Genomic DNA, 14,230 nt, shown 5'->3' with positions numbered 1-14,230 from the left:
TCTAAATAAAAACCAACCGCACACAAAACAAACAAATCTCAATGAGATATCACTACGTACTCATTAGAATGGCTAAAATTAAAAAGACTGACAACATGAAGTCTTACTGAGGATGCTGAAGAACTGAAATTCTAACATAGTACTGATGGGAATGTAAAGTGGTACAGCCACTCGGAAACGTGTTTGACAGTTTCTTTTTTTTTTTTTTTCTTAAGCTTATTTATTTATTTTTAAGAGAGAGAGCGTGAGTGGGGGAGAGGCAGATAGAGAAGGAGAGAGGGAATCCCAAGCAGGCTCCCTGAAGTGGGGCTTGAGCCCACAAAACCATGAGATCGAGACCTGAGCCAAAACCAAGAGACGCTTAACCAACTGAGCCACCCAGGTGCCCCTGACGGTTTCTTAAAAGCTACCCGCACACATACAATCCTGCCATTTCACTCCTAAGTATTTACCCAAGAGAAATGAAAACACGCATCCTCACAAAGCCTTGCATAACAATGTTAATAACACCTTTATTCATAATGGCGGCCAAAAGCTTGGAAACACGAATGTCCATCACCAGACGAATGGATCAATTATTGTTACTACCCATACACTGGAACACTAAAAAGGAGCAATAAAAAGGAATAGAATATCGATAATGCGACAACATAAATCTATCCCAAAATTATTATATGGAAAGAAGCCAGACTCAAAAGAGCAAAAATATTATTCTGACACAACATTGTATGATGTGAGAAAACGTATCAGTGGTTGTCTGAGGCTGGAAGCAGTAAAGGATCAGGAAAGGGCATGAGGCACCTCTGGGGTGCTGGAAACGTTTCACATCTAGATCGCTGCAATAGTTTCGCCAGTATACACATCTGAAAAAAAAATCAAACTGTATATACTTTAAATCAGAGCAGCTTATTATACGTAAATTATACCCCAATATGTTGTTTTAAGACTTATATGCTAAAAATCTCATTTGTGAGTAATGAAGAAAAAACTGAGTCAAAATGAGAAATGAGGAAGAGCTTGTATTTAAAAATGGGCCCATGTTGGAGTGCCAGGGTGGCTCAGTCGGTTGAGCGTCCGACTTCGGCGCAGGTCATGATATCCCGGTTCGTGAGATAGAGCCCCGCGTCAGGCTCCAGGCCGACCGTTCGGAGCCTGGAGCCTGCTTCGGACTCTGTGTCTCCCTCTCTCTCTCTGCACCTCCCCAGCTCACGCTCGCACTCTGTCTCTGCAAAAATAAATAAGCTTAAAAACTGAAAATTAAAAATGGGTCCATGTAATAGTCATGAAGAATTAACAGCTCAAAAAGCTCTATTAGTTTTAAATAGATGGCAGTTTTAAGATCAAACTATTTATTTAAATGTATTTCAATTTAAATAGTCCTACTCAGATGTTAAACACACGACAATGTGGCTGTACCATATAATTTCATTTACTTTAAATTTCTGTACTGTCCTGAGAAATAGGAGACACAGGTTTATTCTAAACTGACAAATGCCTACACTTGTTTTGACTCTATGCTATACTTCTCACACGACAACGTATTTATTTTTTCAATTTATTACTTAACACAGCTCGAAACCACCCTTACGCCAAGAAAGATGAAATAAACATTAACTCCCCGTAAGATTTTTCAATTCACTTCACTTTTCATTAAGAAAGTACCCGTAACTAAAACTCTGTGAGCCAGTATACCATAATTAAGTGGAAAAATTAAAAGAGCCATTAAACTTTTCCACTCCTCACAAAAGGAACAAACGACTCGGTCCTTTGGTGGCTGACTGCACTTGGATTGCCTAACCCCAGACACCTGAGCCATCTTGGACGCGCCTAGACAGGAAAATTTCAAATGATGGGAAGGCAGCCTCACAGAAATAAAAACTCATAAAACCAAAAGCCCTCCGGCAATGCTTAAGAAAACTTCAGAAGGAACTTGCTACAAAGGACCATGGGCAAAAAGAGCCCAAATTATTTCTGTATAGAAGTATGTTTTACCGAATCCTCAGAGGGGTCGCAATAAAAGAACAAATCCGATCGATTCGGTAAAGTGCCAAAAACAGACATTTTATTAAATGTGGCAACGTCTTCATTATTTAAAAATTCAACTGAGCGGCACAGTTGTGAAAGGGGAATTTTTTTCATAAAGCTTTGATGCAGAAGATTCCACAGAGGGGAACGCGGGAGAGTCAGGCGGTTAAGTATCCGACTCTTGAATTTGCCTCAGGGTCACGATCTCACGGTTCGCGAGGTTCAGCCCCGCATCAGGCTCTGTGGTGACAGTGCCGAGACTGCTTGAGATTCTCTCTCCCTCTCTCTCTGCCCCTCTCCTGCTCTCTCTCAAAATAAACAAACATTTAAAAAAAAAAACAAACTCAACAGAAAACAAGCTCAGAGAGTAACTCTGAATAAATGCACACTCGTGGGTATTCTGAATTCACAGACATTCGCAACACAGCTCCTACCACAGCCACCGTCTGCAGTGGCACTCAGCTGAGTCTCCCTTTCCTCATCCAGAAAATAACCTCGAAGGCCCCTTCTAGCTCTATCACTATGCGTTCAGAGTAAAGACTCCGGATAAAAGCAAAAACTCCAAGTGTGAAAGGGGGGAGGAAAGAAAAGAAATAAGCGTACGGGTATGTAAACAATTGCTGTCATCTATCGCAGGGCCCAATCCCACAAGGTCACTTCACCTCTGACGCTGTCGGAGACTAGTACCGCGTAATACTCAAGAAACGCAACCGGCCCAGGAATAAAAATCAGCCGTATCTACGTGTTTCTCTGAAAGCGAGCTGCAGAGGAGAAAGCTCACTAAGTTGGGTTATTTTCTAACCTCCATTCTGAACTTTTTAGATTGCTGGCATTCAACAATCGTCTGGCTTTTCTGAGCCTTAGATTCTTATCTATTTAGAGACTGGAACAGATGATCTCAAACGTCCCTTCCAAACATAGCGACCTCTCAAGAAAAATGAAAAACAAAAAAGGTTCTTCAATTACATTTAGTTAATCATCAGGAGTTGCTGAGCCTATGAGCTCAATAGCCTATGTGAATATACATAGCCTTTTTAATACATCACAAATGCATAAAACTTCATTATTACTCCATCAGATTTGATGATTTCACATTAGTTACCACACAGGGAAGAATTATTTCAAGACACTTTAAAATACATTAATTTTCCTACGCAGCCCTATCGGATGTATTCTAATGCCAAACAGGGAAACTGGTTTCAGTGATCGTACTATGCACAGCGGTTCGACTTCCGTTCTTCTGAGCTGCTGCCTGTGTGTTGCAGCTCAGGGCAGAGGAGCAATTCTGAAGGATGCCGTGCAACCGACTCAGTACCGTCAGGCTCACTCGTTACATTTTACTTTAGATTTTTTTAAGGATTATTATTTTTAAAACTCAATTCTGTTGTATAATCGTGTGAGATATTTAATCATGTGAGATATTTAAAGGCATATCTATAAAAAAACATATTCACTCCAGGAAGTCTGGCTTCTTCTCCGTTCCCTCCTGCACTTTCGAACTCACGGTCTAAGAGACAGAGAAGAAGGCAAAAGGTATGGCCTCTGGATTCGCATCTTGAGTGTGTGACCCTGACTCGTGACTCGATCGCTCCAAACTTATTTGCTCATGTCTACAATGGTGATAATGATAAAACCTACTTCAGAGGGTTAAATAAGACCATCTGTGCACAGTGGTCGGCTTTGTGGGAGCTCAGGGAAGATCGACTGCTAGCATCAGGCTCTCCTTTGAGGCTCAACACGATCCTGGGGTAGAGACGCAGGAGAGGAAACGAACCTGGAGGCGCCCCATCACCGGATCAAGGTCATGGAGCCCAGTGCTGAGACCGCAACCCACCTTTCGATCCCAGCACTAAGCCATAGTACTCGCTCCTAAAATTCTAGGCTCATTCAGGATCCATGCTCATCACACATGCCCTACAACCAGCACTAGGGAAAAGTAACTCCCTTCCCACCCGGGACAACTTCAAAAGACTCACTGTGTTCAGCGCATTGAGGGTAGTGTCATCCCGAGAGGCGGCAACACAGCCATCCTCTGTGGAGCCTCCGTCACACATCCCTGCGAACGCGGCCATGCTCCTTGGAGGACAGGAAGGGAGAACATCAGCACAGAAATGTTAATCCTCACGTTTCCGAGTCACCTCAGACCAAATTCCATTACTATATGCATGATAGGTCGGGGTTCTCAGTCCTGTTTCTGCTCTTGTTTTTTTTTTTTTTTTTTTTTTTTGGTGAAAGAGAGAGAAAGAGAGAGAGAGAGAGAGAGAGAGAGAGTACAAGCAGGAGAGAGTGTGTGCCAGCGGCGTACAGACAGAGAATTTTAAGCAAACTCTGCTCTCAGAGCAAAACCCGACGCAAGGCTTGATCCCATGACTCCGGGATCAGGACCTGAGCCAAAATTACGAGTCGGATACTCAACCAATTGAGTCACCCAGGCACCCACCAAAAAAAATTTAAAGTACCTCTACCCCCTTCACACATACAGAAAGGGAAATGTTACATTTACTCTGGTCTAATTGTGCCCTTTCTTCCCACACTTTACCAGGACTCAGATTTCAGTTTAGAGCATGAATAATCTAAAGCTATTTGCCACAACAGTTGGCTAGAAGGGCGCGTGGCTGGCTCAGTCGGTTAAGCATCTGACTCCTGATTTTGGTTCAGGTCATGATCTCACATGATCTCACGGTTCATGAGCTCGAGCCCCATGTTGGGATCTGCACTGACAGTGTGGAGCCTGCTTGGGATTCTCTCCCTCTCTCTCGCTCTCTCAAAATAAATAAATAAACATTAAAAGAAACACTTGGCTAGAGTACAATCTTTTCAAATAAAGATTGTATTTTTGAAAGAAAGATCTTTTGAAAAAAAATTAAATCCTCTGAATTTGCTTATTTCCTTTCATGCTACACATCAACTAACTTTAGGCGAGTTAGAAGTGGGAGGGGGATGAAAGGAATTCTTAGAGGCCGCTAACTGCACTGAGGCAGCCTCGTGTCTACACAGCATAGCTGAGCACAGAGCTTAAATGCAGTTGCCCGGCCTGCTCTGGTGCTTTGCTTACGCCCTGCTGATGCTGCGGGGAGTCCCAGAAACCACCGCAGATGCAGGAGGGCTCTCTGCCCTCACTACGATGTGCAGGGGTAGATTTAAACTTACCTTTTATATTTTAGGCACTTGTAGGTTAGTAAGTTCTCATGTAGGTAAGCCACAAAAACACCAAGTTTAAGTCAAGCATCAGTGAACAGCCTCAAGTAGAGAAATCTACAATGGGATTTTAAGAAGGGCCGAATGATCTAACTACTCAACTGTATTTAGAAGTGCTGATAATCGCATGTATGGCTTACGGTGTTTCCCTTCTGAAGAGTTCTAACATCTGATGTGGGGCAAACATTAAGAAACAAGTGACTTCACTGTGGCAAACGTTTTCTCTGGTAAGAAAAATCAATTCAGATGGCCTAACTCAGGGCAGGATGGGGAGGATTCCTATTACCTTGCTGCCCTCAAGTACATAAGAAGGTCACAGTCATTAACTCCAGGCATCCAGACCAGTTCCTCATGTTGGGTCACAGTGTCACCATCTGGAGAAGGGAACGGTTGCAAATCGGGAAGTTTGGCCTGTAAGATAGGGATGGAAAAGTCACAATCAAGGCACATTTAAAGAACTGTCTCAACAGGCAGGCCCTGGGAACAGATGCCATAGCTTACTGAGCCTCTTTCTTTAGGCAGTACCGAAATAACAAAAACCGTGAGTCACTGAAACCAGCCTGTGGCACGTTTCAGGATCATTTCACCATAGAAGATCTCGCAATGGACTGCTTAATCTCTACGTAAGGAGAAGCAAACAGTATCAAAATAAACCAGTGTCAGCATGATCCAAAGAATAAAATAGAAACGGACACGTGTGCATAAAAGAAATGAAAAAAACACAAACCCTCAGGAGATAATAGTTCCCTGATAAAGAAGGGGAAAACACACACATTTCCAATGGAACACATCTACAAAGAGACAGATTACAAGTGATGAAACCTCACCTAAGGATCTTTGCTGAAAATTTAAACGCACCATCCCGTTAAGTTAACGCTACTCCCAAGACACTCAATAACTACCCTGTAGTCATGGTAAACGTAAAAAAAGGCACAAAATTGGAAGTAACATTAAAAACCAAGCTGGACTAAACGGTGGTGACAGAAATCAGGCCAGTAGCAGCCTCAGGAGGAGGGGACTGCTTGTGAAGGGGCAGGAAGGAACTTTCGGAGACAACACAACTGTTGAGCCTCGACAGCAAGGGTGACAGCGGACGCAATAGTCCACATAAGATCTCAACGGTTCACCGCACGTAAAGTGTACCTCAGCAAAAAAAAAAAAAAAAAAAATTTTAAACATTTGAACAACAGTGCTCAACAACCCAGTCTCTTCGTCACCTGTGGCTTCGAGATCCAAATACGTCTACCATGTTCTCATCCCCACTCTGCTGTGGCACAGCCAGGGCCAGGAGGCACGAGGACTACCCCAACCATGAGAGGCCTAGGAAAAGTCAACTGCCTGCAAAACAGGCACGTTCTGGTTGTCTTAAATGATGCACGTGGAAGTACTAGTCTAAAATTTTAAACCAAGCGCTGCTGTTAAAAAGCTCCAGCGTCTAGGGGCGCCTGGGTGGCGCAGTCGGTTAAGCGTCCGACTTCAGCCAGGTCACGATCTCGCGGTCCGTGAGTTCGAGCCCCGCGTCAGGCTCTGGGCTGATGGCTCGGAGCCTGGAGCCTGTTTCCGATTCTGTGTCTCCCTCTCTCTCTGCCCCTCCCCCGTTCATGCTCTGTCTCTCTCTGTCCCAAAAAATAAATTAAAAAAAAAAAAAAAAAAAGTTGAAAAAAAAAAAGCTCCAGCGTCTAAAGAAACCAGGCAAAACAAAATGAAAGGAGCAGCTGGAAGGTAGCACTGTCCAACGGAAATAGAACGAGAGCACGTATTTCATTTTAAAACACTCTAGTATCCCCGTTAAACACCACCTCCCAGTGCGGACTAGCCACGCTTCAGGCGCTCACGGCCACAAGCGGCAGTGGCTCTAGCACTGGGCGTGCAGGTATCAGGTGCTACGGAGGCAAGGGAACCGGGCAGAAATGGAGACTGTGCTGCCCTGTGCACAGAAAGCAGCCGGGCAGGAAGGAGAACCGGTACTTGTATAACCTCCGATTTTTTCCAAAGTCCGGAAATTTTTACGCGAAAGCTTGTACTCACGTTTTTAAAACAATTCTGTGGCAGACACAACATGAGCAGATCATGTGGCTCTAGATACCAGTCTGCCTGCCTCACAGGCTATCTCTGATACCTCTAAATGCGCATCAAGTGCCGACTTTCTCCAAACAAGGATGCTCTTCTTTAATTTAGTATCGACTTTTATAACATTTAATTGGGTGCCTCAATGAGTTCTGCTTAACACACAGTGACCACATTGGAATAAAATTTAACACACAACAGGTATTCACACCAAAAGGGGTTTTTTTCTTCGAGTTTTTCTAAAATTTATTTACTCTGAGAGAGAAAGAACGAGCATGAGTGGAAAAGGGGCAGAGAGAGAGGGAGAGAGAGAATCCTAAGCAGGCTCTACGCTTTGCACAGAACCCAATGTGAAGGTCAATCTCAAGACCATGAGACCATGACCTGAGCCAAAATCAGGAGCTGGTCGCTTAACTGGCTAAGCCACCTAGGTGCCCCCAAAGGTCTTTTTTGGCATTTGTACTGAGCTCTGTTTCCCAGGACCGAATATGGTATCTGGTGTGGCAGCTCTCCCAGGTCTGGCAGTTTGTCCCAGGGGGACAAACCTCCCCCGCTCCCCGCCGAGAGAAAAACAGGCTGGAAACATAATTAGTTAGCTTACGGAAAAAGAAATGCAAATGGCTCTTAATGGTAAGAAAACATGGTCAAAGTTGCTGATAAAAGAAAAGCTTATCACTGAGATACCATTTCCCACCTATCAGACCCACAGAAGTCCCAAAGTGTGACAATACACAAGGCTGTGGTGTTCGCACTTGCATGAGTTGCCAGCACAGATACAAAAATGGTACAATCTCTATAGAAGGGCATTTTGTAATGTCTTCACACTTACAGGTGCACTTGCCCTCCAAGCGAGCCAACCCCCCTTCTGGGGATATATTCCAAAAATATGTTGGCAAAAACCTAAAAATCTATATGCTCAGGCCATTCACTGCAGCATTACCTGTAATGGCACATGACTGCAAGCAACCCAAGTGCCCAACAATAGGGACTGGAACTGGAAGAATAAACTGCTGTATCCACGCAATGGAGCCCCATGAGGCAGTAGAAGGAAATGAGGAGGAGCCCTACGTACTGCCATGGAGGGAACAGCAGGATACATTGTTAACAGAAAGTCGGCGGAAGCGTGTGTATTACGCTACCATTTATCTAAGAACAGAGGGTCGGGGAATAAAGATAAGAAGGGAAAATCAAAACCTTAACTTAACAAAAACAAAAGCAACAAGTGTCCATCATGGAGAGAAGGAACATGTGGAGGGGACAGATGTAGTCGACTTTCTTGAACATACTTTTTCCTTTGTATGTTTGACTGTGGGGCCATGTGAACAGCCCTACATAAAAACAAAATGAAACTTAAAGAATAGTAATCCCTTAAAAACCATAAGGCAAAATGAAATAAATGCATTAACTACACAGTAAGTTGATTCCTCTCTAGAAATTATTTCAACCAACTTTAAAACATATTAATTTGCCCACACAGCCCTAGTGGGATATATACTAAGAAACCACCCCCGCCAAAAAAAATTAATTAATTAATTAATTAATTAAATTGCAAGCTGTTTTCAATAATCATATTGTTTGCAGCAGTGTAAGTATTATTATCCTGTGCTATTATATATGTATTATGGGATTAAAGCAGACGAATAATGATGTTGGTGTCATTTGAAAATGGGATTTGAGACATGGGGAAAAGATACAGACAAATGAAGGAAAGATAGGATTAAATATAAAATCCAGATAAAAATTTGAATTGGAATTAGAAATATCAAAAGGAATGTACAATGTATCTTTAAAAAATATATAAGAAAAAGGCATATTTCTTTTTCCTGAAAAGGCCTAGAAACAAGTAACCAACCAACCCAGTAACAATGAACACCCCGGTACCCAGTCAAAAAATGTCACTTCTCAGTAAAACAATAAGGGCTCCTATGAGAAAAATTTAATTCTAGATCTGGGGCAGGGACTGTACAAGATGAGACATTAAAATGCCATACCAGTTAAAGGAATCCTACAAAGACCACTGAGGTCCGTCCAGTCGAAAGGACACAGAAGTTAGCAGGAAGAGGCCCCTACTGGCCCCAGATGGATAATTTAATCATCAGTAAGAATAAGGACAATGCGGGGGTGCCTGGGTAGTTCAGGGGATTATGCGTCCGACTTCGGCTCAGGTCACGATCTCAAGGTTTGTAAGTTTGAGCCCCACACCGGGCTTGCTGCTGTCAGTGCAGAGCCTGCTTCAGATCCTCTGTCCCCCTCTCTCTCTCTCTGCACATGCCCCCCCCCCCAACTTCCTGGGTGTGCGCTCTCTCTCTCTCTCTCAAAAATAAATAAAAATTAAAAAGAAAAAAAAAGAATAAGGACAGCTGGTTAGCAGAGAACAAATAATTTAAAATCCACTGGTGACCACTGGAAGACGTTGGGGGAAACAGTATTTTTGAAAACTGGTAAACAGAAGGAAGGAATTGAACATTTATCTTGCCTTTCCTCTGTGATTCAGGTAATCAAATAGTTGGTAAGGGGAAAGCTTCATTTACTCACCTAATAAATGAAGGAGTGATAGGATTAGAACACCACCATTTTGAAGGGCAGATCTAAGTAACAAGCCAAGGCAGCAAATCCCCCTTCCAAGGACGCGCGTAACCTCCTGGTAGACAGACACAGCACCACCCACACCAGAGGCAGAGGACCAAAGGAGCACAGGATTAAACTTCTACATTTTAACTACTCATTTGCAAGATATGCCAAGGACACGGGACAAGTCTAATGACACATAAAGATGCAATCAGCCAAATCCAGACTGTGGGACACCCTACTGGACAAAACACTCACCTTCTTCAATACATACACTGAGAGAAGGGGAAAATAAGAACAACAGATGAATTAAAAGAGATTTAAGAGACCTATCAACCACTTGCAATGCATGGCTCTTACTCACATTCCAATTTGAACCGTGAAAAAAAAAAAAAAAAAAAAAAAGACAATTACGGAAATCCGGTCCTGGTGGGTATTTAAGAAATTGCTAATTTTTATTAGGTGCTACATACTGTGATTTTGGTTTTTTTGAAAGGGCTCTTATCTTTGGGATATTTACAAGTAAAATGATAGATTTGTGAATCATTTCAAAATAATAGCTGGAGGGATGTAAAGGAGAATAAATGAAACAAGTTTGATCCTAACTTGGTAGGTGTGAAAACGGAGTAATAAGGATCAGGGGGTTTATTGTACCATTCTTTCTTGACTTTTACATGGGTTAATGTTGTGCCTAAAAAGAAATTAAAATTTTAATAAGGAAAATACTGCCGATTAAAAAAAAAAAAAAGTCCTTTCGTATTTGGTGTTCCAAAACATGTCTTTTTGGGAAAAAAACCCACAAAGCCTAATAAAGATATTTAAAATCTGGTACAAAATAAATGAAGGTATACAAAAATCCAAGCATTATCTAACTATAAAAAAACCTAAGCAAGAATTTAAGTATCTTTTACTTAAAAACCACTTTTTCTGTTATGGCATGGCAAAAAATCGTAAAATAAAGCTTTCGTACAAAGATCTCAAGACACTAGAAACACAACGGGGAAGAAGAAACATGGGTGGGAAAATATGGTGGCAAGAGGGCAGAAAGAGGGACGTGTAGTCACAGGGAACCTGGTAAGGACTAGATCCCGATTAGACTGGAACTCCTAGGCCTGAAGGCACAGAAAATACAGTTGAGAAGTGGTAGGCAGACGCCCTAACAGGACACACCAAGGAAAGGGTTGGTTGTGCGGGGACAGGGCGGGCAATAAGGGGAGTGATCACGTGCAGCTTTTTTTTGCCGGTCTCAGTTATAATCCTAGTTCTGGGATGCGAAGCGTCCACTAGAAATGAGATGCCCCTGTTTCTGTGTTTTGACTTTAATATTCCCTCCCTTCTTCATTTCTTTCTCATTACAGAGTTAAAATAGATTCTTAGAAATATGAATGACATATAAGAAATGCTCAACGTCCAGACAGAAAAATGAACAAGTAAACAGACTACTGAAACCTCTCTGTCCTTACAAAGTGGGGGAAGGAGGAAAAAAGAGACTGATGTCAAACATGACACTAAGAGTCTCAGTAAACTGAACAAAATAGGACACAGGCCCTGACACAACAAGCTGCTGACAAACAAAGAGCCTAACCATCTGGACTCTTCTGAAGGACAGGGGTTATTAAAAAGTTAAAATGAAAGTATGTAGGGACCAAATGTCCATCAAGAAATGAATGTATCAACGAAATGTGGCGGTATAAACAAATGATGAAGATTCAGCCTTAAAAGGAAATTACATTCTGGTTTGTGCTACGACAGGGGTGAATGAACCCTGAAGGTCTTATGTTACGTAAAAGAAGCCGGACAGAAGGACAAGTACTGTGCAATCCAAGGATATGAGAAACCTAGGGCAGTCAAATTCGTGGAGACAGAAAGCAGGACAGGGGTTACCAGGGGCTTGGGGAGGGAGATGGGGAGTTAGTGTTTAATGGGTACAGAGTCTCAGTTTGGGAAGGTGAGAAAGTTCTGGGGGTAGACGGTATGGTGGTGACGACTGCACAGCAACATGAATGTACTTACCAGCACTGAAATGTACACTTAAAAATGTTTAGAAGGGTACATTTTACATTATATGTATCTTACCACGATTTTAAAAAGTATGTGACGATCAGAAAGAAAAAAAAAAATCTCTGTATTTATATGAAATTCCCTTAAGCGTAACAACAATTCTAAGCCGCTGCTCAACAGAATCAAGGGCCAGCAGAATAATAAGAAATAAAACTCCATCAGAGAAGCTACTGAAATTTGCTTTACCTGATGGCTAGGACCAACACGAATTTCTCCCTGGGTGCTGTTCAGCCTCCTGTCATGGAAAGAGCAGATTAGGTTAGCACCATATAGTTCAGGCATAAACATTCACACGTTTTTTCAAGGAAAATAATTCACTGGAAATAGATGAGGGATAAAACCGGAAGAACTAAGTTCCCCACCACTTCCAGTGTTGCCCTGCACATGTGCACGCCCCAAAGCCCATACACATCTCTCAAATCTCTTTCTTCTAAAAAAAATCCCTGACTGCAACTCCCCGTCTTGAGTACCTACCTATACCGTTGGTCCTTCACACCTCAGAGGGAGGTACATTGCTACGGTACAACCCCAATAGAGGTTTCTTCTTTTCAAAACATTTCTCGTGCCCTACTGTAAACCTTATTAAAAGATAAACAAGATACGGGGGGCCCGGTGGCTCAGTTGGTTAAGTGACCGACTTCGGCTCAGGTCACGATCTCATGATCTGTGAGTTCGAGACCCACGTCGGGCTCTGTGCTGACAGCTCGGGGCCTGGAGGCTGCCTCGGATTCTGTGCCCCCCCCTCCCCCCCACCCCGCTCTCTGCCCCTCCCCTACTCATGCTCTGTCTCTCAAAAATAAACAAACACTAAAAAAATTTTTTAAAGATGAGCAAGACAGCTATGGTTCCCAGCACACACACTGGGTCACTCATCCATTCAGCAAATATTGGTTAAGTACCTATTATATGCTCAGAACTGGCCTAGATGTTGTGGATAAAGCAGTGAACAATACAGTGTCCCTGCCTAACTGGAACTTCTATGCTCACTTGGGTATAAAATGAAGAAACAAATAATAGGTTAGATGATAGTAAGGGCCAAAGAATCAAGCAGACAGTGAATGATGAAATATTTCCCCAGTTCTTTACACAGCACAGACAGGAAAGGCCTCATTAAATAAAGCAGAACAAGCAGAGATGGAAAAGATGTGTGGGAATGAGCCCAGCAGGTCCAAGAGGTGGAAGACTTGACTTCGTTTCTAGGTCATTCTCACCGCACCTGCTCACCCTCCCTTGCTCTAAATTCTCACCATCCAGGGTCCTTTCAGAAGCCACTATTTCTGTGAAGCCTTTCCTATCTCCCCATTTCACCCCACAACGCCCGCGAAGGGTGGACTGCCTTCCCCTCTCACTCCTTCACGAGATGCCGACTGAGTGCCTTTCTGTCCCAGCCTCGCACAGGGCACCCACTGGGGCACAGGGCCGGATGAAGAAGTGCAGTCCCAGCTCCCGGTTCCTGTCAACTCTGAGCCACGACGGACCGTGGGCTACCTCAGGACGCCCCTTCTGTGCCCAGGGACAAATCTGCCGCGTTGTGCGGCCACCTTTGCGTCTGCAGTAGAGCCACGGAGAAGGCCGTGCCAGAGTGAGAGCCGCCGGCGGCTACCGGTGGACTCGGCTGTGCTGCGAGTGTACAAACAGCACAGGAACAGAGAGGCTGCCGGTCTCGGGTCTGTCCTCCGCAGAGCCGGCACCCCCATCATCCCATTGAGGTTGTTAACATGAATTGTGGAAAACGGTTATTTCCTTCAGGCCTGATGCTTTCTTCTTTTGACCCAACAATTTTTCTCACGAAGAGTCTTATTTCGGGAAAGCGGGCAATAGAAACGACAAAGGAAGGGAGGAGACTAAACCACAAGGGAAGAAGACACGCGGCCCAGTTCTTAAGAGACTTACTCTCCAACTCCCCGGGAGGTGGCATCACCCCACAAAGCCACAACAGGTCCAATCGCTACATTTACAGTCACAGATCATCTCAGGAGGAACAGGGTCCAAAAATGCCCAGGGAAGTGATCAACACCAGGCAGGCTTCACAAGGAGATGACAGTGCCGGAAGTGGTTAATTTCCAACCCTTCACCTCTGAAGGGAGCACAACAGCAGGGCAAAACAGAGGACTTCCCAAGGGCGAGTGCGGGGGGGGGGGGGGGGGGGGCGGGGTTCTCTACAGAAGTGGGACGAGGTGGGGAAAAAAGTCTGCATTGAGTACTGGTTTTGATCTACAAGGCATCTTCGTTTCCCCACCAGGAGAATGGTGTGTTGAAAAACAAGTCAAAAGATGGACTATTCTAGTAGGTTCATGTAGGAATAACACGC

General features: G+C 43.6%; 1 protein-coding gene across 6 annotated transcripts in view; it reads right to left on the bottom strand.

The window, feature by feature from the left end:
* RERE (arginine-glutamic acid dipeptide repeats) overlaps positions 1-14,230 on the bottom strand; it is a 429,059-nt gene that overhangs the window by 115,131 nt on the left and 299,698 nt on the right. For all 6 annotated transcript variants that reach the window (XM_058719215.1, XM_058719218.1, XM_058719219.1 and 3 more), the window contains 3 exons: positions 12,106-12,154; positions 5,510-5,634; positions 4,002-4,101 (listed from right to left, as the gene is read on the bottom strand). In XM_058719215.1, the coding sequence (XP_058575198.1) occupies positions 4,002-4,101; positions 5,510-5,634; positions 12,106-12,154 (274 nt within the window). The remainder of the gene's footprint in view (positions 1-4,001; positions 4,102-5,509; positions 5,635-12,105; positions 12,155-14,230) is intronic.

Source organism: Neofelis nebulosa, chromosome 2 (genome assembly GCF_028018385.1).
Source record: "Neofelis nebulosa isolate mNeoNeb1 chromosome 2, mNeoNeb1.pri, whole genome shotgun sequence".
In the NCBI taxonomy this organism is placed as follows: Eukaryota; Metazoa; Chordata; class Mammalia; order Carnivora; family Felidae; genus Neofelis; species Neofelis nebulosa.
Note: the sequence above shows the minus strand (reverse complement) of the source record. Positions and strands in the feature narration are given on the sequence as shown.